Source organism: Microchirus variegatus (genome assembly GCF_963457635.1).
Source record: "Microchirus variegatus genome assembly, chromosome: 9".
In the NCBI taxonomy this organism is placed as follows: Eukaryota; Metazoa; Chordata; class Actinopteri; order Pleuronectiformes; family Soleidae; genus Microchirus; species Microchirus variegatus.
The window spans coordinates 20128605-20149482 of NC_139810.1; the positions used below are offsets into that span (position 1 = coordinate 20128605).

Sequence of the window (20878 nt, forward strand, 5' to 3'; positions counted from 1 at the left end):
ACAGCTGACAGAATGGTGCTAATAACTTATTGATCACCCCTCCGTGCGCCGGGGCCTCCGTCGGCCCTGAAAGCCCTGCCATTGATTGGCTCGCGGGCCAATGCAACTACGGGGGAGGGGTGACGGAGAAGGGGAGAGAAGTGCTCCTGCTCATGCTGAGGGGAGGATGCACGACTGCCAATGTGTGCGAAAGTACACACACACACACACACACAGTAACAAACTGCTCCTCTAATTGTTTTTTCTTGTTTTGTTGCTGTCTGGTGTTTCTTGTTTTGTTTTACAAGGAAGCCAGAATTTAAGAAAGAAGGGGCAAGATGAACAGCGTTAAAGAGGAGGATGAGAACGTGTCGTCATCTGACTAAAATATGGCCAACCTTCCTACTACTTGTTCATGTAAATGCACAGGAAGTGATGTTTCTATCAGCAGACGTGGTGTTTTCTGACTGCGAGAACCTGCTGGGACGGTAGAAATTAGTTATAAAAAGATGATAGATCTAATTCTACTTTTGAGATTATTTCTAAACCATGTATTCAAAATGGAAAGGACTACAACACACAACAATAAAATGGTCAGTGTTTCTGGTCTGGAGATAATGGAACAGCTCACACTTAACAAGCAACTAACCTTTCCATATCATCATATAGCCTTGTTCTGTTTATAATGGCTGTTGCTAAGCAACTATAGATTTCCATACACATAATACATAATGTTCTTATAAAACAATTCTCATCTCACTGGATATTGGGGGCTGTTAAAGTTTTTTTAAAGTATTGTTACATAGCATTATTAAAAAATGTGTGTATAATATAATTATATACGTACACACAGTATAGTGAAGCAGTTCACCAAATTAAGTCTTTATTTAAAACTAACAGCCAAATATTGACAAGATGGGAATCTGATTTTGCTAAAGCATTGTTGAAAATGTAAGTAATCCATCACAAAAAAAAAAATTCACAACAATACCTGTCAAGTAATAAAATAATTAACTGCAACCAACACAGAGATAACTGTTGAACACAAAAGTTGGCACAAATGTAGAAAAAGTTGCCCTGAAAGAAAGAACTTAACTATTAAACTATTTATTTTCTCCATTTACTTTCAGCTATTTATTGTTTTTCATAAGTGAATTCTTAGCCGAAGCATTAACGGCATATACAGTTAAAACCCTTAGACTCCATTTTGTTCCGGCAGTACAATTAAATTCCTATTGACCAGTAGGATGTTTTAAAATATTTACACTGTTCATTTCCCTCCATGCTAATGTACGAAAGAGCTAATATAATCAGAAATCCTCAAGTGTTTACTTTTGTTTAGAACTGCCTTTTTATGCTAATCGTGCAGTAACGGGTTTGGCAATGCTTTAAAAGCACTCGTACGTCTCGCAACAAAACACACTAGGCTGCATAATCGCACGCACGGAATGGAACAATTTAAAAAAAAAACATACATTCTAAATGACACACGTAAAGGTGTGCGCGCGCACACACACACACAAACACACAAGAACAGACATTAGCTGCCTCTGGGAGTCTTGAGTGCAGGAGAGCAGTGGAGAGAGAGAGAAAGAGAGAGAGAGAGCAGCGGTCCAAAAACACCTTATCTGCCTGTATGAGTCTCCAGTCTGACCACAGAGCCACAGTTTACAGTCTCCACAGGCAGCCAGACACTCAGCGTTGGCGCCCCTGCTCTCCCTCCCTCCCCTCCCCTCAATCCCTCCCTCCCCTCCACCTCTCACAGAGCCTCCGAATAGCCAGCAGCTGGAGAGTGAGAGAGCGAATGAGGGAGGAAGGGATGGACGGAGAGGAGGCGGAGGGAGGGAGGCAGCCCTCCTGTCTATCCCTCAGATTTAATTAACGGCCCACTCCGGCACAGCAACGGCCCCGGCAAACCTGCTTCCCTTTCCTCCTGACCCACACACACACACACACACACACACACACACACACACACACACACACACACACACACACACACACACACACACACACACAAAGCTGCCGTCTGCCCTCCCCTGATACCACCACCACCACCACCACCACCACCACACTCATTCATCTCATTCCTCTGTCTCTCTCTCTCCTTTCTTCACTGCATCCCTGATCTCTCTTTAATTTCTCTGCTGTTTTATTCCCAGTTCCCTCTTAGATCTTAGATTTTAAAACTTTCGGAGAACAGATCAGATCAAATCTCAGAGTCGACTGGCAGGACAGTGCAAACACAATGTCACCGATCTCCAAGTCGAATGATCCACTCCTCAAAATTGTATACATATTACACGTGCTCATATGATTTTGCATCTAATTTCATTTCAGAATCAGAACCAGTGGCTGATCATTTTGGACTCACATTGTAGGTTCCTCGACCCCTCTGGTGAAGGCCATACTGTGTTCATCCCTCCTGCGTCAACACCATCCACCCACCTCTACTGCCTCTTGTCATTCTCCATAAGTCAGCTACTTAGGGCCCCGATGTCTCCATCAAAATTAGCAGATGATTAGACCAGTATTTAGGTGGAAATCCATCCCAAACTAAGTCTAAGACCCTGGCCGTTGAGCAGTCTTAATACCCTCTACCTACAACCCAACCCCGACCCATATCACAGGCGCCGTATGGACAATTAATCTGGCAGACAAACAAGATGAACACACAGAGAGAGGGTACGGAGGTGTTGGGTGTGGGCTGATTATACCTCTCTCTCTCGCTGTGCCTCTGGCTAATGGGGTGAGGGACAGGGTCAAACCCTGGGCAATAGTGGAGCAAAGGTATGGTCTACACTGATAAAAAAAAGAAGAAGAAGAAGCCAATCCATTCTTTAATTAGGGCTAAATGCATGTGTTTAAAATTATGGATTTGATGATGAATGTTTTCAGTATAACTAATTCAAAGGTATTTTTCTTGTAGGGAAACACCAGCATCGGGGAGAAATTAACAAAAAAATAATTAACGAATAGTAATTATTTAAGTCTTGTAGTTATTTTTTTTAAGTACAATTATATGATAATGTGGAAAGTTTGCAGTTGCCATCAGTCATACCTTGTTAGGATGCAGTAAACTGCACAAACATTTAGTATGTGAATATCTAAAGAGGTATAACTAACACGCACAGTGGCAGAAGCGTCCTGAGTGGGCTGGTCACTGAATATTGATATTCACAGAGGCAGATTCACAACCATATGTCCTCGTGCACGCTACTTGACAAATAGCTGTGATTAAATGCTGTCTATGTTCTGTCTGTAAGCTGCAAGAAAAGCTCTTAGCTTAGCGTCCGCACACCACGGCTTCCTCTGCTCACATGGAAATGGATTAATGGCAAACAAAGCTATTTATTCAGAGGTGATTTAAAACAAGGGGTTTAACAAAAATCCTGGAGTGCGGCAGAGAATGTGGGAAGAACGCTAAGCAATCAACTCTACAGCAACCTTCAGGAATGAGTAATACGCTTATGTAGAAGTCCTCCAATCACGCGAATTAGGGCAAATTAAATGGCGGAGGGGAATGGAACGTTTACATGTGTCACGGGAGATGAAATGAAAGATATATCATCAGAGTGGGCAAACGGTGGCAGAGGGGGGGGGGGGGGGGGGGACATTCTTCTTTCTACGTTTCCTTTAAACACACAGACATACAGCACCGCTGTGAGTCCTACCTGTGTTCCCCGTACTGGTGCTGTGGTCAGAGGCTGAGTGGCCCTCGGGCATGCCGTGCTGTCTGGTGTGGTGCAGGTTGGAAATGATTGAAGAGAGATCGCTGTCACGACTGGAACAAAACATCCATGCACACATACGTTCACACACACACACACAGACAGAAAAAGAGAGGGGGAAAGAGAGGATACACTGATTTAAAAGTATGTCCAAACACAATCTTAATTCCACAATGCAGTCTAAAGCAGCAGAGCATACATTCAATAGCATTTAACACACTCTGATCCTTACCACAGGAATCCTGTTCTCTCTGAGACTCATGCCTCCACACAGACTTTGCAGCTACAGGTGTCTGTCCTGTAAACCAGCTCTCACCTCTGAGGTGTGTGTGTGTGTGTGTGTGTGTGTGTGTGTGTGTGTGTGTGTGTGTGTGTGTGTGTGTGTGTGTGTGTGTGTGTGTGTGTGTGTGTGTGTGTGTGTGTGTGTGTGTGTGTGTGTGTGTGTGTGTGTGTGTGTGTGTGTGTGTGTGTGTGTGTGTCATACACACTGACAGACTTCTGCATCCAGCACTTCTGGGCCTCATCCCTATCATCTTCCACACTAAGATGTATTAACCAATTAAAACCCTAAACTGAGGCTGTTTTTAGAGGAAATTGTGAAATTTGAAAGGACAAATTATGAATATTTAGGATAAAATATCAAAAAGGTATTAATTATTCGCAAAATATAGTATTTATACACAATGTTATCCAGTATTAACACAATGAATCCATGCACTGTGTATGACACGTTTTCTTGATTAAGAAAAATTGTCATGCAAAACAAAGACCAAACAGAGGCAGAATAACAACAACAAAAAAATCTTTAAATCTGAGGTCCTTCGCAACAAATCGGTTCCATCCTGACATGAACACACCTGTCGTGCCCTTCAGCAGCCACAGGAGGAGCAGGGTTTACAGATTAGGCCTGGATCTGGTTGGAGCCACTCTGTCCCTCCAAATGCTCCGCCCACCTCCTCTCTATCCTCCCCACACCAGTGGACCCACACAATTGTGTCATGGAGGCATTTCATTTGCAATCTGATTACCATCCTGATCGCATTAAATCGCATAATGATGGGAAATAGGCGCTTAGCATTTGAGGGGAGGATAGCAACCATGCAGCACAAGTATAGTCGCAGTGTAATGGCAACCAGCTTGTATGGTAGCAGAAGAACAGGGTCAAATGTGTTTTAGTTGACATGTCATCTACTGTTACATGACAGCGAAGCATGTTCTAAAGCCCAAATGAACAGGAAGGTTCTTGTAAACTGTCACTTTGTGCACAAATTAATCTGGGAAAAAAACACGCTGAAGTCTTGCATGTTATTTAGACAGCATCAGCATCCTCGATTGTCAGCACAATTCTCCTTTATAGGCTTAACCGACAACTTTATTGAAAGCAGAATCATCCATGAAGGGGTTCTGGTGTGACACAGCAAGCACCGTTTATGGGGCAAAAGTGGTGAATGGCTCTTAGCTGCCACCACTATGACGAGGCCACAATGTTTGCGGCTGCTGGATTTGGGTTTTTACAGTCCCATGATTACAGGCTCCCACTGTAATGTCAGGCTGCCGGTCGCCAAGCTGTTTTCCACTAACAGGAAAGATGAAGGGGAGTGCAGAGGGCCTGATGCTGGCCGTGCTGGTTTCACCAGTCACCTTGCCGTCACAGAGATCCAGTGACTCAGAAAACAGTCCCAGACACAACAATCCCCACTGGTTGCTAAGCAGGGAGATGCTTGATTGCAAACTTGACTAATGACAGACTCCTTTTTTTTTTTTAGTGTAAATTGCTAAAATTAGTAGCTATCTGTGTTTGAGCCCAATGGTTATCTTCAAAAGGAAATGTAGGGTCGCTTTTTTTTTTTTTTTTTTTTTTTTTTTAATTGTGCTTAAAGTCATATAATAATGCATCTGTGTCACGGTGTCTTCAACAAACCACGCGACACTCATAGACTGCAGTCAAACACATCAATCATCTCCATCGCTCTCTGTCCATCACTTGAAGTGATCGAGATAATGCTATCCTGAACTTCTCAAAGAGGTGACGGGGTTATTATCCCGTGGCAAAGTGGTTGCTCTAAGCCATAAACGGCAAGGACATTATTAGTGGGGTAATTAGCACACTTTTCCTGAGCTGTCCCACCTCAGCCTGGGCTAATGAGGGTCTAGTCCTATCCCCACCCACCTCTGCCCTCCCTCTGCCCCTCCCGCCTCTCACTCTGTGGGTGGAGACAAGGTCATATACAAGCCCTGTAAGATGGAAAGGGGGATGGTGTTTAAAACCCAGTCACCTGAGTCAGCACTCCCTAAGGAGCTCCTGAGGGCAGAGCAGGGTAGGACGGGGGCTATGGAGAGGACAGCGGGGGAATTATATTGTAGCTGTCGGGCCCAAAAGCTAAGAAGGACATGAGCTGCTTCTTATCACCCAGGTGCATGCCGGAGACAATCATCTCATCCTCAGCTCATCCCTTTACTGGTCAATACTGCCCCATCATCCCCAGCCACAGGACAGACACACTGACCCAGAAAATGGCCAAGCTCAAAATGTGTCAAAATACAAAAGTCTGTGGTGGATATTAACGATGTCAAATATTACTGATTATATCACAATGTCTGTACTGCATAAGAAATGAGATTTCGACACAAGCTGTCCATTATTTGATAGTTTAAAAAAAAAAAAAAAAAAATCTCTGCCGACACATGGTGCGCGAGATCCTGCATGCGATTTAAAAAAATAACACATTAAAGGTTGGCAGTTAATTAAATGCGATTAACATCTTAACACTTTAACACTGACAGCCCTAAAAATAATCAACATAAAATTATAATCAGGGTTTAATGCCTGTCAGGTCACAGTGAGGATAAATTAAATGACACTTCTGTTACGCTTCATCATTGAAAAGACGTTTGTGCAGAAGAAAGTTCCAAGAGAAATGATAACGTGAACCATGCGTCTTGCGACCTGTTTGGTGACTTTTACTGCGCGGGGTGGAAACGACTGACATCTTTACGGCAGGTGAACACGCAGCTAAACTGGAGATTTCACATGGAGAAACGCTCCTGCATGAAGTCAAAGCTCTTCAGAGGACCACATTCAGACAGAGACAGTATTATGATGAGTGAGCTAATTGCTAGGAAGCTGAAACCTCATTAAGAGGAGCAATTTGTTAAGGAAGTGACAGCCAGACAAAATCAAATCATTCCAAAATGACAAATTATCTTTTGTCACAAATTACCACTGTACTATGGCCCATATACAGGAAGAAAAAAGAGAGAAATTGTAGTATTTCTCTCTGGTTGATGATGAAATACAAAAGTTAACCAATAAAGGCGAGTTAAAAAAAATCACAATTAAAATCACAGCCAATGAAAAAACACAAGCATAATGTCCGTGTGCTTAAGCTTAGTATGGCCCACAAAGGATGTTATGAGCATTGAAATTGCTCTTCCAGGGAATCCCCTGACCAAAAGGATGTGCTGTCCAAAATAAGTTAGAACATGTTCCTGATGTATGTAAGGAAATATGTGATCCAAGAATAATAGAGAAAAGCCCCAGTTTTAATTCTTTAAACTCTTTGAAATCCAATACTGATATCTGACATATTTCTTAATTCATAATTCTTTCTTTCAGCACTTCTGCTTTTGACATTTATCATAGCATTCGTCATATTTCCCTGTTTTTTTTTTTTACATAGCGACAGTGAGACGGCTCTGACTTGAGCACTCAGAGTGCAAACCTCCACCAGGCCCGTTTCCCACGGGGTGAATACATTCCCCCCCCCCATCTCGCAAGGTTAACAAATGTAATATATAAATATATATATCAAAAAAATCCTGGCTCCAGATCCATATCACCACGAAATCTAACAATTTCTCCCTTAGGCCCTGACCTACATGCCCTGAGAATTTCATCAACATCCATCCTAACACATTTTGACTTGTGCTGCTCACAAAAATAACCTGTTTGGTGGAGGTTAGTATACATGACAAACAGAAATTGATTGAAATTAAAAATGCCAGTTTTCTGTTTCAGGAACGGTTGCGCTCCGTTACAGTGGACATGAGAAGATTCAGATCCTGGCAAAGGACATTGATTCAGTGTCTCCCAGCAGTGGCCTGCTGTGGCATTGGCACGTGGTGCAGCCGAGGTGACGGAGCTGGAGGTCACAGTGTGAGCTGGCAGAGGCCCGGCAGCCCAGGCACCACGACGCCTGATGCCCGTGTCTGACACCATCGCTGGGAAAGCGCTGACAGACACACAGCAGGGACGTGGAGGTGGAGGTGGAGGTGTGAAGAGAAAGAAGAGGGAGAGACGAGAGAGAGAGGTGGCTGTGTAACATCTGGTGAGCACAGGTTTAATCTCTGGTCTCAAGACAACAGCACAACACAACACACTGTAACCTGCACAGGTGACCCACAGCAACAACTCACATACTACCAGGCAATATGTAATATTCACAGTTTCTATAAAATAATATTTCGTTTTTTTTTATTCACGAAACATGGACACACATCTAAAGAGGGTATAAAGATAGAAGATTCATCTGACTCTGTAAACAATACTTGAAAACAAGTAGATCGGCTGCTCAAAGCGACAGGGGCTAATGAATAAATACAGAAATATATAAATATTTATAAATAAGAATAAGCTTATTTTATTTGTCCCAAAGTAAAGTAAATGGAATATATGGAGTATATATGGCCATGTTGCATTTAGGTTCTCTCGTAAACTGAGTCAGGCGCACGCTACAGTTTTATTGTTAATTTGAGCTCCTGCTTTGAGGTGTTTATCTTTTTCTAATTCAGAAAAGGATATTTAGAAAACCTGGTATTCTATGTGGTGTTTTCCCATTGAGCTTTCAAAGAGCACGCTACCGTGGATACAACACGAGACCAAAGCTCTTAATATCTTCAGCTGATTCCAGTGTGATGTATAAGAGGAACAGACGAACAGTAAACGCTGTGTCCTTTGCGCGTGGAAACGATGATGATCCTCATGCTCCATCCGTCGACGCCAAATCTTGGAATAAATTGCTGGAGCACTGCTGAGCATCTTTTTGTTAATCCTGTGTTTTGACAGGGAGCGAGCGGACAAAACACGGCTCCATGTGGAAACAAAGACCAATCTCGCTGCTACAGCCAACGCCCAATCAACAACTAAATTGCTGTGACTCTGTTGCCATGGCAAACATGTGTAAACAAGGACAAAAAAAAAAATGTCTTCAAGTGGAAAGCTCCTCTGGAAAGCTATAAAACCTCCAAGCTCACTAATTAGTGCTTTAGGGGAGAGCCATTTCCAGTAATTTCACACTGTCCGTGACCCCATACTGGCACAAGGCAATGACACAGTTGTTCAATAAAGCCAGAGGACAAAATGTCACATGCAACAGACATACAGTAGCTAACTCAGCATCAGTGTCTCTCTCTGTCTGCCAGTGGTGAATGCAGAATCAGTACAAATAACAGTATTTGTTAATGTGGATATGTTGAATGCAACTATAGTGAAGAATGTCTTCCATGTCTACAGCTTTATCTCAGACCTGGGCCACACTTCTATAACAAACTCTGCTACATCTCACGCAGACAGTGTGGCTCGTATATGCAAAATGAAAGCATGAAGCACCGCAGCTCAATCTGCCTCAGCGATTCAATGGAACACAATTAAAAACATTTAAAAGTAGGCTATTTTTGGCACTAATGTGCACATTATTGAGCGACAATTCCATCATAACCTTTTCCGCATTTTTTAAATCAATCAATATCAAAAGCAGCACTTGAAGAGTCGGCAACAACTGCCTATGCTGCAAAGCAGTCTCTAAAAAGGGAGAAAAAAACAGTCGAAATAAAAAGTAGGAGAATAAAACAAATGTCGATATCAGAGGAGAGTTTGCCTCAGGTCATCCGTCACATATGCCATACGAGCATCTGTCTGTCTGAGCACAGAGAGCCAAACATTGTAGTGTTTTTACAGCTTGGGGATGAGACTTAACGATGAACCGCTACCTAACGAGAGATCTTACCTACTAGAGCTTTAAAGACAATGATGATATTTATCAGAATTACACCCACAGTAAATAAGACTATAGCTTTGTTTCGTAAAGACGAGAATCCCCAGCAGTAACCAACAGGATGTTATGTTAAATCCAATATGTTGCTTGTTTCAAACAGCGTTTCCCCGGCTGAGTGGATGAACACAAAACAATATGGCCCTTATAAAATGACACAGTGAAACCCTCTGACAGTCAGACTTATTGGACAGCTTGGATCGTTTTATGCTCCTCTCCGTGGTGAGCAGATCGTCCTGCTTACTTTATCGTCTGCGTCTTTAACAGTTGATGTGATGTGAAGTGATAAAAGAGAAAATAATCCTGTGCCTGATTGAAAAAAATTGTGAAATTGAGGTGATTTGATGTTTGGTGAATGTTAATAACAGTTTTTTTCTGCTCTTTCTACAGGGCTCACAGTGAAAGGCAGACGTCAGCGGGTGTAACTTATAAAGTCCACAGTGGTTGTGGATCTAGACTCTCAGTCAGCACTTTTTGATCAAAGCCTTGTTATCTACGGCCAACTGAAACAAACACTTAGGTAAGCTTTGTTTGCCCTTGAGTCAGACACTCGAATCCCAAGTTACTGCTATCAAATATTTAGTGCATAAGATGAAATCTATATATCAGCGTTAATGAACGAGAGTCACCAACACGAAGTCAAGTCCCAGACGAGCTAAAGCCTCTCGGGCAACACCACACAACAAAACCTTTAGTTTTTTAGACTTAGCTGTTGATACCCCAATGATCTTATTGTGTCAATGATTACTGGCTTAGCTCTGCGGTCAGGCTATATTTAAGTATTGCTCTCGGATGCACTCACAGCTTTATGGAGCACCAAATAAACGATTTGTCCGTAAACTCGTTGACTTAACACCAACACTAATCAGGTTAAAACCAGGCTGATAATGAATCTGAGTCCGGTGCGAACATTGAGCCAAGTCAACAACCACGGTACACAAAGACAAATAAAGACGAGAGAAACTACACAGAGTTATATATGAGTTATACTGTTTGATTTAACTATGCATTGAAGAGCTGAATTGGAACAGAAAATATGAAGTATTCTTTTAATATTGAATTTACTTTGTGAGGTTAGGATAAACACGTAGATAAATAATTGAAACATACCTAGGGCTGGGCGATATGGCCCCAAATCAATATCACGATATATTGAGCAGCTCACCTCGATAACGATAATTGAACGATAAGTTAGAAGTTGCTAAATGACGTCATCACCTAATATGCTTAATTAGCCATTTGCCTGATATAAGTGTCCGAGTGTCTTTAAGGGGGAATGAACATACAGGTAGCCTGCCTACCTACACACACAGCCAAAATCAACTTTTAATTTGTTTTCTTTTTTTCTGAATGTATCAATAACGGCAAAATGACGTCGATTATCGCTATAAATTTCGATAACGATAAATATTCGATATATCGCCCAGCCCTAAACATACCACTTAGATAATAAGTAATAATACAATAATAAGATAATACAACAGAATATTGTGAGGAAAACACTTTGCCGATGTGTGTATCGATTCAGCAAATGCTGTGATGATAGTCCTGAGACACGTGCAGCGTCAAATAAGGCCAGCAGATGACACTGAACTGTTACTCTAAAAATCCCATAAATCCCATAAATCTTAAATCTTTAAAAGAAGAAAAAGTAAAACAGACAAGGGTAATTTAGTTTAAAAAAAAGAAAAGAAAAAAATCTGTATTCTACAGATATTGGTAAACTCAAGGCTGTGATATCTGTATCGGACATGATAACGGTATCAAGCCAAGTCAATTCTGTGAACGATGTGATCATTAAAAATTCAAAATAACTATATATCGCAATATATATTATTGCAAAATGGCCTCTGTATCACGATATGTATCGTATGATAAGGTTGTAGGAAATACACCCAGCCCTAGTGCTGATGTACCTAATACATTTTTAAGAGCGGTTAACAGTGGGCGAGCTGTAGCAGCCGAGTGGGTGCGTCACGGCGCTGCCGCCAGCCCTGATGATGTGTGGATGAGACAGCAGAGATACACTCACACACATGTATACAGAGGCCCTGTATTTTTCACATCCATTGGCCAAATCCAATTTGTTAAGACCCTTCTACGACTCACTTACGAAGCTGCGGTCAATGGAAATAAGATTTCTGTGATTGGACATCCCATTATCCCGTTCGTCCAGACCTGCACTAAGGCATAAAACAAGGCTGAGACGGATGCCCGGCACAGACCGCAGCAGCAGCGGCTCCAGCGAGTCCGCCGCCTTTCAAAGGGTAAAAGCTTGACATATTAGTCATAAGTGTTCTTTAAATTCATTATCATCTTAACACGCCAGCGGCACAAGTGTCAGGGGGAGGGGAAACCCTCTCAAACGAGGTTAGTGGATCCATTTTAAGCTTCACAAGTTGCTGTGCTGTCCGCCGTGTCACATGCGAGTCTCAAGAGATGAAAAACATCCCCTTTCCGTAATGAGGTTGCACAGGCTGCTTATAATGCAGCTGGGGATTCACTGAGGTTAATCAATGACCACCTTCTACATTATGTGTCTATAACCTGTCTGATTTCTGAACCATACAAATGCAGAATAATCACAAATCCATGTTTATTCCAGATTAAAAATATCTTCATTTCAGAGAGCAAAGACAGCAAATTTATAACGTTTGGCTGACATAGTCAATACGAACTGGAGTTATTGCCGAGGTGGAGACCAAATATAAAAGTGAGTCAATACTGCGTACCTTTCTCGAATCTCGTCACCATGGAGTTTACGTGAGTGATGATACCACTTTGGCTAAGATAAAGACTGAGAGGGTGAGCGACTGGAACAGAGGGGCAAGCAACAGGCACGGTGGCCAGAGAGCAGGAGTGGAGGAGGGAGGCATGCACTTCCCAAAAAAATAGGATGACTCCGCACTGCTTTTCCTGTTACAAAGGAACATTTGTGCAGTGTCAGGTTCCCCTGGTATCTCGGGGCCCGCGAGCAGGAAGTGTCAGTAGGTTATGAAAATGTAGAAATATGATGATAGGTCTTTAAAAAATAAAAACAACAGGCACCACCCGTTGCATCATTGCTCAATGCTATATAGAATTGTTTTAGTAATACAGCCCGGGCACTAGTGGATACCAGCCAACCTTATTGTTGAGCCTTGCTTGATTTGATCAAATCACATTAAGTTTGACAGGTGAGAAATCAGAAACTGTCCATATTTACGTACTGGAATTTTTTTCCTATTATTGCCTCAGTGTCTCTTATTATTTAAGTTTTATTCACTTATTTCATACCTTCATCTCTAATGCATTCTTAACAGCAACAACAGTTGGACATTTAAACGAGTTACTTCATGAGACATATCATGTTTTTTTTTTTATTCTACTATGATCAAACTGCTCCCACAACGCAGCCGAGTAGGATTAAGCAGACAGTTGAGACTCGGGTGACTTATCTTTCACTGAGTCTTGGCAGCAGCAACAATACGCAAAACAACAAACCAATTAACACTTTAAAGCTCAGCACACATCCTTCCCTCAGATATCCCAAAGCAAACCGTGAGCATATTTTTGAAAACACGGTTCTTTCTATGTCCGTGTTCATCTGAAGTACGGCTGCAAGATATTAGGAAAACATGCGACGTGTGATAACTTGCTGAATGTTGCGATGGCGTTATCCCCCACGATAAATGAAGAGACATGTGGAAGCGTTTGTTATGTGCTGATATACAGTAAATATAAGATTATTTTTTTTATGATGATGTTTGTACAGGAAGTTTAGAGTTTTATTTTGAAGGCCAGGGTGTAAGGAAATGACGTTGACGGTGTATGTGTTTTTTATTTTATTTTTTAAAATTTTAAGTTTTCAGATTTTTCCGCTTTTTAACTGTGAATATTTTCTGGTTTCTTTGCACCACATAATAAATAAATCATTAAAACTGAATAATAATTTGATAAACACTTTTTAAAAGAAAAGACCAAACGATCAACAGATTAATCTATTATGAAAATAATGGTTAGTCGCAGCCATACTCTATTTACATGCAAGGGTGCATTGCATGTGCTAATATTTCAGCCTTGGTTTTACATTTAGAGACGCTTTTAAGTCATCTTTTAAAAATATCTTCCGTCCACTCCATGTGTGTTTGTATGTTAGTGCTCGCACGCAAGACACAGAACTGGGCAGGACAAAAGGAGAGAAATGATATGAGAAACAGGCTAAAAACACACACTGACCTGAGATAAAACAAGCGTTGCTCCAAATGAACAGTGGAGGAAACACTGAGCCCATTATATTAATGATCGTGTGAAAGTTAAGCTGCACACTGAGTGTGTTGAGTGTGTGGGGGGGGACATTTCTCACAGTTCAAGCGGATGTTTGCGCCATGTATATCACGCGTGTTGATATCGCGTTTGCAATGATGGCAACACCTCACAATGAAAGTGAATCATGTATAATCTTAGCGTCTGAAGATCTGCAGTAGGGATGGGAATCGGCATCGGTCCAATACTGGTCAAAATCACTGGATCGGATATCGGACAGATAGAAATATAAAATCCAACACAATCCAAACATACCTAGAAATTATTCACTATGCACGAAATGCATGAAAAATCTGGGCTGCTTAATTCTTCTTTTTGAGACATTTTGGATATTTGTTACAGATTTTTAAAAAATTATGTCTTTGAAATGACTCAGCATAATTGAATTAACAGCTTTATATATAGTTCATAAGACTAATATCGGTATCGGACACAAAAAAAGTGGTATCGTCCCTAATCCCTAATCTGAAGACAAATACACAGTGGACATCATGATATTTTCCTTCTGTGGGGATTTCACTCAATAACTGTATGCATTTCCACCCACACTCAAACCTTTGTAATTATAACAGTTTGCATTCTTTGCATTCAAAGAAGTCTGGAATTAGTAATGCACAGGTCAACCCGCACCCACACACACGCACGCACACACACACATACACACTTATGAAAAGCTGAACCCGAACCATCCGTCCCTTAAATGTATATTATAATTACAACCTGAACCCGACCGACAACCTACAAATTTAGCAATCCTTCATTTATGTATTTATTTATCTTATTATACCTCTACAATTATCAGGAGGTCTCACTCTGGAGTGCTCCCTGGTGCTGATATTGCTGTTATATATGGATATTTCAACCTAACGGTTAGATAATAATACAGAATAAACAGAAATAAACACACAAATTATTCCAAATAGTTTTTTTGTTGTCTTTTTATGACACGATCGCTCGCTTGAGATGCTGATTGGCCAGCACAGAGAGGCGAGGGTATATAGAACAGTGATCCTTTTAGAAAGATTTTTGGCAAGGGTGATTTATGTAAATGCTACAGATACCTCTTTAGATTTGAGAGTGCTTTTGTCACTGCTGTCATTAATGTTTAAAATGAGCGACATGTGTGGTTTTAACCGTATGTCATCCTTATGTTGATTGTTATTTATTTGTGCATTTGCTGATCGGAAAGACACATACGTTGTTTGGTGCTGTCTTTTAACCGTCCCTTTTAAATCCACCCGAACTCGCCCGACCGACCCACAGATTATGCGTCGACCCGCCAATCACTATCTAGGATATTAACTGCTCTCTGAATTGCATTGACCCACATGTGAAACGTGCATGCGCACGCGCCGTCCTTCAGACTGCACCAAATTCCCCCCAAAAAAAGTCACACAAAAAGAGCCTCACCTCTTTTTCATGATACTATAATGCAGTTCGTCCTCTTGTTTTATGTGGGCATGATCACTACTGGCCCGCTCGCTGCCTTCACTGTCGTCACTGCTGAAGATGGAGGCCAGCTCCTTCTTGGGCACCCGGTTGGGGGGAAGGGGGATGGTGCGTTTTTCAGCCAAGCGCCCACGATTCTGCACAACATTCCACAAAAAGAATAGAACATACATTTTAGCATCAGGAGTCACTGTTACTTGTCCCTGAAGTACAAACACATGAAAACACACGTATGTGTTCTGAGGCTGAAATGAGCTCTCACAATCAAGACTCCACCACGATGGAATCTTAGCAGGAAACACAGAATCTTGTGTTCTGTTTCCTTGCTGAGTGAATACCTCCTAAAAGAACACATTACGGCTGCTGTCAGTGATCTTACTGCCTGTAGCTAACTTTCTGTCAGTTGCTGCATTAGTATTCCCCTTCCTCCTCCCCACATCACCTCATGAGCGTGTTTGCTGAGCGAGGCACAAGCACCGCAACTTCAAAAACTCAGAGGACAACCTCTTTTTGGAGATTTGGCCCCTGATTGGAAACAGTGTGGGCTACGTGAAAAGGTTTTCTGCTGGATTTACTGTCAGAGCCCTGGCACTGAGAGACCTATGACACTCTCGAGCTGTGATAGCTGTCTGAATTTAGAGTTAACACCTGTTTTACCCAATTTGACTGGACCAACACAGAAGGAGGTGCTAATGCAGCTTCAAAAAACACTAATATTATCCAAGAAATGTATCATATATTTGAACATTTATTGAACATACACTCATATGTAATGAACAGTGTTATACAACATTTGAGTTTAATTTTTAAATGCACATTTTGTAACATGACAGGCAGTGGAAGCTGTAAACGGCATTGCAGTGATCATCATTTAATAGAAAACATATGCATTCAAATAATCAACAGATATAAGATACAACAAACAAGCCAAAACTGGTTCAGCAGCCTCAGTTGGCACCTATGACCAACATCTAACACTAGATATGTCTGCAGTAATAAAGCAACTTCCTGTTGCTGTTTCAAAAACACAGACGTTAAAAAACTTTTTAAACCAAACTGATTTTATTTATTTATACATATTTTCATATATATATATATATATATATATATTAATTGACTTGTTTAGAAGAGTGTGGCTCTAAGGTCATTATGAAGTGAAGCTGGGTGACCTTTAATGTGACCTGAAGGGGTCACTGCAGATTGACAAGGATCTCTCACTAAGACAGGAGTGGTGAGAGGAGAGTATCGGAGCTTTGGTCACATTAGGGAGGGAATAAGGATGAATTAAACGGGGAAGAACAGGTGTGGGTCTGTGCAGGAGGGAGAGACCAAAGATGACTCAAAGCACCACAGATATAAGGTCTGTCCAGTGTGGGAGAGTGGACGTGGATTTGAAACAAATCCCCCTCCCCCTCCTTCTCTGTTTGTGCCGACATCACTGCTCTTACCCCCGGACGCCTTCAAGCCCTCAAGCTATCCCTTCCTCTACACGCAATCCTGCTCTCTACCACTCCTCCCCGCTCCCTCCTTCCCTCGCTCTTTCCATCCCAGGAGGTGCGGCAGCATGAGTGGCAGACGGGGGGGGGGCAGGAGGAGGGATTTGGGGGCTCCTAGCCAAGAGGCAAACAGGTGCAGCCCCTCTGGAGTCTCTCAAATGGCAGACATTAAAAACAGTTGAGGACAGAGACAGAAAGATGAAAACATCCCCCAGGATGAGCAGGCTCTCTTTTTTTCATCCCTAGCCAGAAAAAAAAGGTTTTTTCCTCCTTTTTTCTTTCCCGACAAAGGTTTCTACAAGTTCTGCTCCAGCGTTTGAGGACAGTGGATCACTTTTTTACACTCCCTCTACTTCCTCACAAGGCCGTGCCGCAGGAAGGAAGTGCTTGCACTCATGCGCACATCTGTTAAAGTAGGTACTGACACATTGTCAGCCCTGACTTGACACACCGCTGTCACCAGCCTCAGACGTGGACGCTCACCCTCGCTGGAAACATCATTTAGCAAAAGGCCGATCGCCTATTTATCATAAGAGTAGGTCTGCCCAAGATCAACAGGAAACTGAAGTTTGTCTCATGTCAATATCCATAGAGAAAATCAATCATTTTGCATTAATGCAATGAGTTGTCAACTCTTCCCTACATCAGAAAGTTCAGAAGTGTTATTTTGTAACTTTAGACAAATGACACAAACTTAGTAAAACAAGGCATCTGAAAGTTTTCAGAATGAAAACGCAGCAAATGTTAAACCAAACTTTATCAGTTGTACATTGTATTCGGTAGGTCTTTTGTTAGGTGGCTAAAATCAGTCTCATACAACCAGACTTCTCCACCTCAAAGTTTGTTTGTTGCTCTATTCATGTTGTCAGAGAAAACACACATGCACAACACTCAGCACTCACACACACCTGTTCCTTTTCCTTAGAATTCCCCTCCAAAGCAGGGGACTTTACATGGAGCAAGCCGGCATTACAGTGTATACAAGAATAGTTTGTTTAACAGCAGTCGTGACTGTGAGGGTGTGCGCATGTGTGTCTGTGACCGTGTAGACAACCACCCACATGGCCGTGACATACCCAGGCTGACAGCCCCCTCCCCTCCCTGTCCCCCCTGCCCCCCCCCCCCCGTCCTCCCGGAAAGCCCCCGATTCTTTCTTTAGTGGCACTGACGCAGAACTGGGGGTGAGCTCCCACTGCTTCCGGCAACACTTCCGCAGCACGGGGGTGGGCTCTCTGAAACAAAACACGAAGCAAAACACACCCCTGGCAGCCCACGTAGGGGCTGCTGCTGAGAGGAAGGGCGCCTGGACGCTCAGGCTCGTACATGCACACACACAAACACACGTGCCTGTGCTGAAGCAACCTTACTGTGTGTGGTCAACCTCCTTTAAGCCATGGAAAAAAGTCTCTCATAAAAGTCCCACTAAAAGCACCTCTATGAATATTGCCTCCCACATGTTCTGTCTGACAGTCAGGCAGCCAAAAAATATATCTGGGCTTCACATTTACACACACACGCAGAGAAAGACGCATATGTTTCACGACACACTGACCACATTGTTACACAACTTAAACAATTCAAAAATACATTGGTATAATACAAGAATCCTCCATCAGATGCAACATATGGTGAATTGTACTTTATAATTTCAATTTAGAGCTGCAACTAACAATTACTTTCGGAATTGATTTATCTGTGGATTATTTTCTCGATGAATCGATGAATCGTTTGGTCCATAAAACGTTGATCAGTGTTTGTCAAACCCGGAAATGGCGATGTTCTCGAATGTCTTGTTTTGTCCACAAACCAACATTTAAAAAGCTGAAACAATCCAAAAATAGTGTTTTAATAATGAAAAAAAGCTTCCAACCGAATAATCAATTCTCAAAATAGTTGACGATTATTTTAGTAATCGATTAAAAATCGATTAATCGTTTCAGCTCTATTACAGTTATTCAATAAATATGCTAGTTAGATGAATATGGACAATGTACAATGATTGTGAAGTGATTCTGAAAGAGAGTTGATATAAATGCACAAAATTGAGAGGATCTTAACAGATCAATAATGTGTTTTAGCTTTAGTAGATCGTAGATAGTCTTCTTACGACTGCAACAGCACTGAATGTCATCAGGGCTGAGATTTGAACAAAGTTCACACGATGTTATCTGACAATCTGCTCGCCGACCAGTTCTGCAAGTCTCAGCCAAGTCGGCATTCGTTTCATGTAAAATACTGTCGCCTTCCCGACGTGTCACAGACTCCGATCTCATTTTCAGCATGCTGGAAATTTGATCTGAGTCTGTGATGACTCCAGCCAATCACAGACAAGGACACGCTTCATCAGAGGGGGAAGGAAAAAAAAATGAGAAATGCAACATCAAAACACACACAGCACTGCAACAATAATAGTTCTGCAGTCGAACTTTTAGACTAAAACAAAGACCACACGTGGTCTACAGGAAGATGCCAAAGCGGAAGTAAAAATATATTGTATAGCCACCAGGGGGCATTTCAAAAAGAAGTTTTGTTTGAATGTCTATGTCTATCTTAATTTATAGCGTGACTAAACATTTTCCTGATTGTTAATAGTCTCAATCACTAGTTTCGGGTCTGCTTCAATAGAACATGATGTCAAGTCTGTAAACTATGTTTCCATTTAGAGGAAAATAAACAATAAACACAGCACATATGGACACCAGTGGGGTTTACAGTTGTTGACTAAATCTTAAAGCATAGTTGAAAACCTAAACCTAAAGCTCAACATCACAGTGAGTTGCAAAGGTATCCTCTGACTCTTAAGTCGTGTATTGTGAACTTGGCTTTACCAAAACTACACCGTATTCATGTGGGCTAATTATAAATATATAATATAATTCACACAAAAAACACGAGACTCACTAAATGTATTAACAAACAATCTTAAGAAATGGCACAAAGTCAAAAGTACAACGACGCGATCTTTACGAGACAATATATGCTCTTCATACGTTAACATTTAATGGGTAGATGTGGGTAATAAAGTTTAATAATTGAAGGAACAACATCAGCGATAACATATGGCGACTGAACATGCTTGCATTTACAGCCACATGTGCGTTTGGAACTCGTTTGGGTGGCGTCCTGAAATCATAAATCCGTGGCCCGGAGTTTGATTTCAACTGAAAACCAATACAGGTTCGTTTCACAGCTATAGCGAACACACGGGGCGCTAAATCCAAGCTAAATGTATAAGGCAATGTAATGTTTTCACTCTAAATGCACTTTTAGTCTTTAAAAAAAAACATCTCTTGGAGGAAAACAGCCATATTAAGTGTGTTTTTCCTTGCTTTCTGTCTTTCTTTTTTGCGTTATTTTCTCAAAGATTCAGCACCCTGCCACTGGCTCCAGCTAGCATTAGTGAACACACACACACACACACACACACACACACACACACACACACACACACACACACACACACACACTCAGCGGTAGCCGGCCGTGACATTCCTGCAGCTGCAGAGCTCTCTCTCCCTCGCACGCGCCCCCCCAGCGATCTCCCTGGGGGACGAATGCCTAATGAGTCACGCGCCTGTCTGCCGTTACCTCGCAGCATGTATTGTGTGTGTGTGTGTGTGTGTGTGTGTGTGTGTGTGTGTGTGTGTAGGCGGGATGGAGGGCCGATTTGGCGCGAGCGGTGGGGGAAAAGGAGGAGGGGGATTGAGGAGACGACGCGTAAGAGAGGGAAAAAACTGAGTGAGGGGAGGTTGGTGTGGGGGGGGAGGCTGTCATTACCACACTCACGTAAGCACTGTGAAACAAGGCCAAAATAAACAATCGCTCTACTGTGTGTGTGTGTGTGTGTGTGTGTGTGTGTGTGTGTGTG

General features: G+C 42.0%; 1 protein-coding gene across 1 annotated transcript in view; it reads right to left on the reverse strand.

The window, feature by feature from the left end:
* Positions 1-20878, reverse strand: part of samd11 (sterile alpha motif domain containing 11) — a gene marked incomplete at its 5' end in the record, with an annotated part of 54538 nt that overhangs the window by 25987 nt on the left and 7673 nt on the right. Inside the window, 2 exons of the mRNA XM_083895280.1 lie at positions 3654-3763; positions 15476-15651. Coding sequence (XP_083751406.1) covers positions 3654-3763; positions 15476-15651 — 286 coding nt within the window. The remainder of the gene's footprint in view (positions 1-3653; positions 3764-15475; positions 15652-20878) is intronic.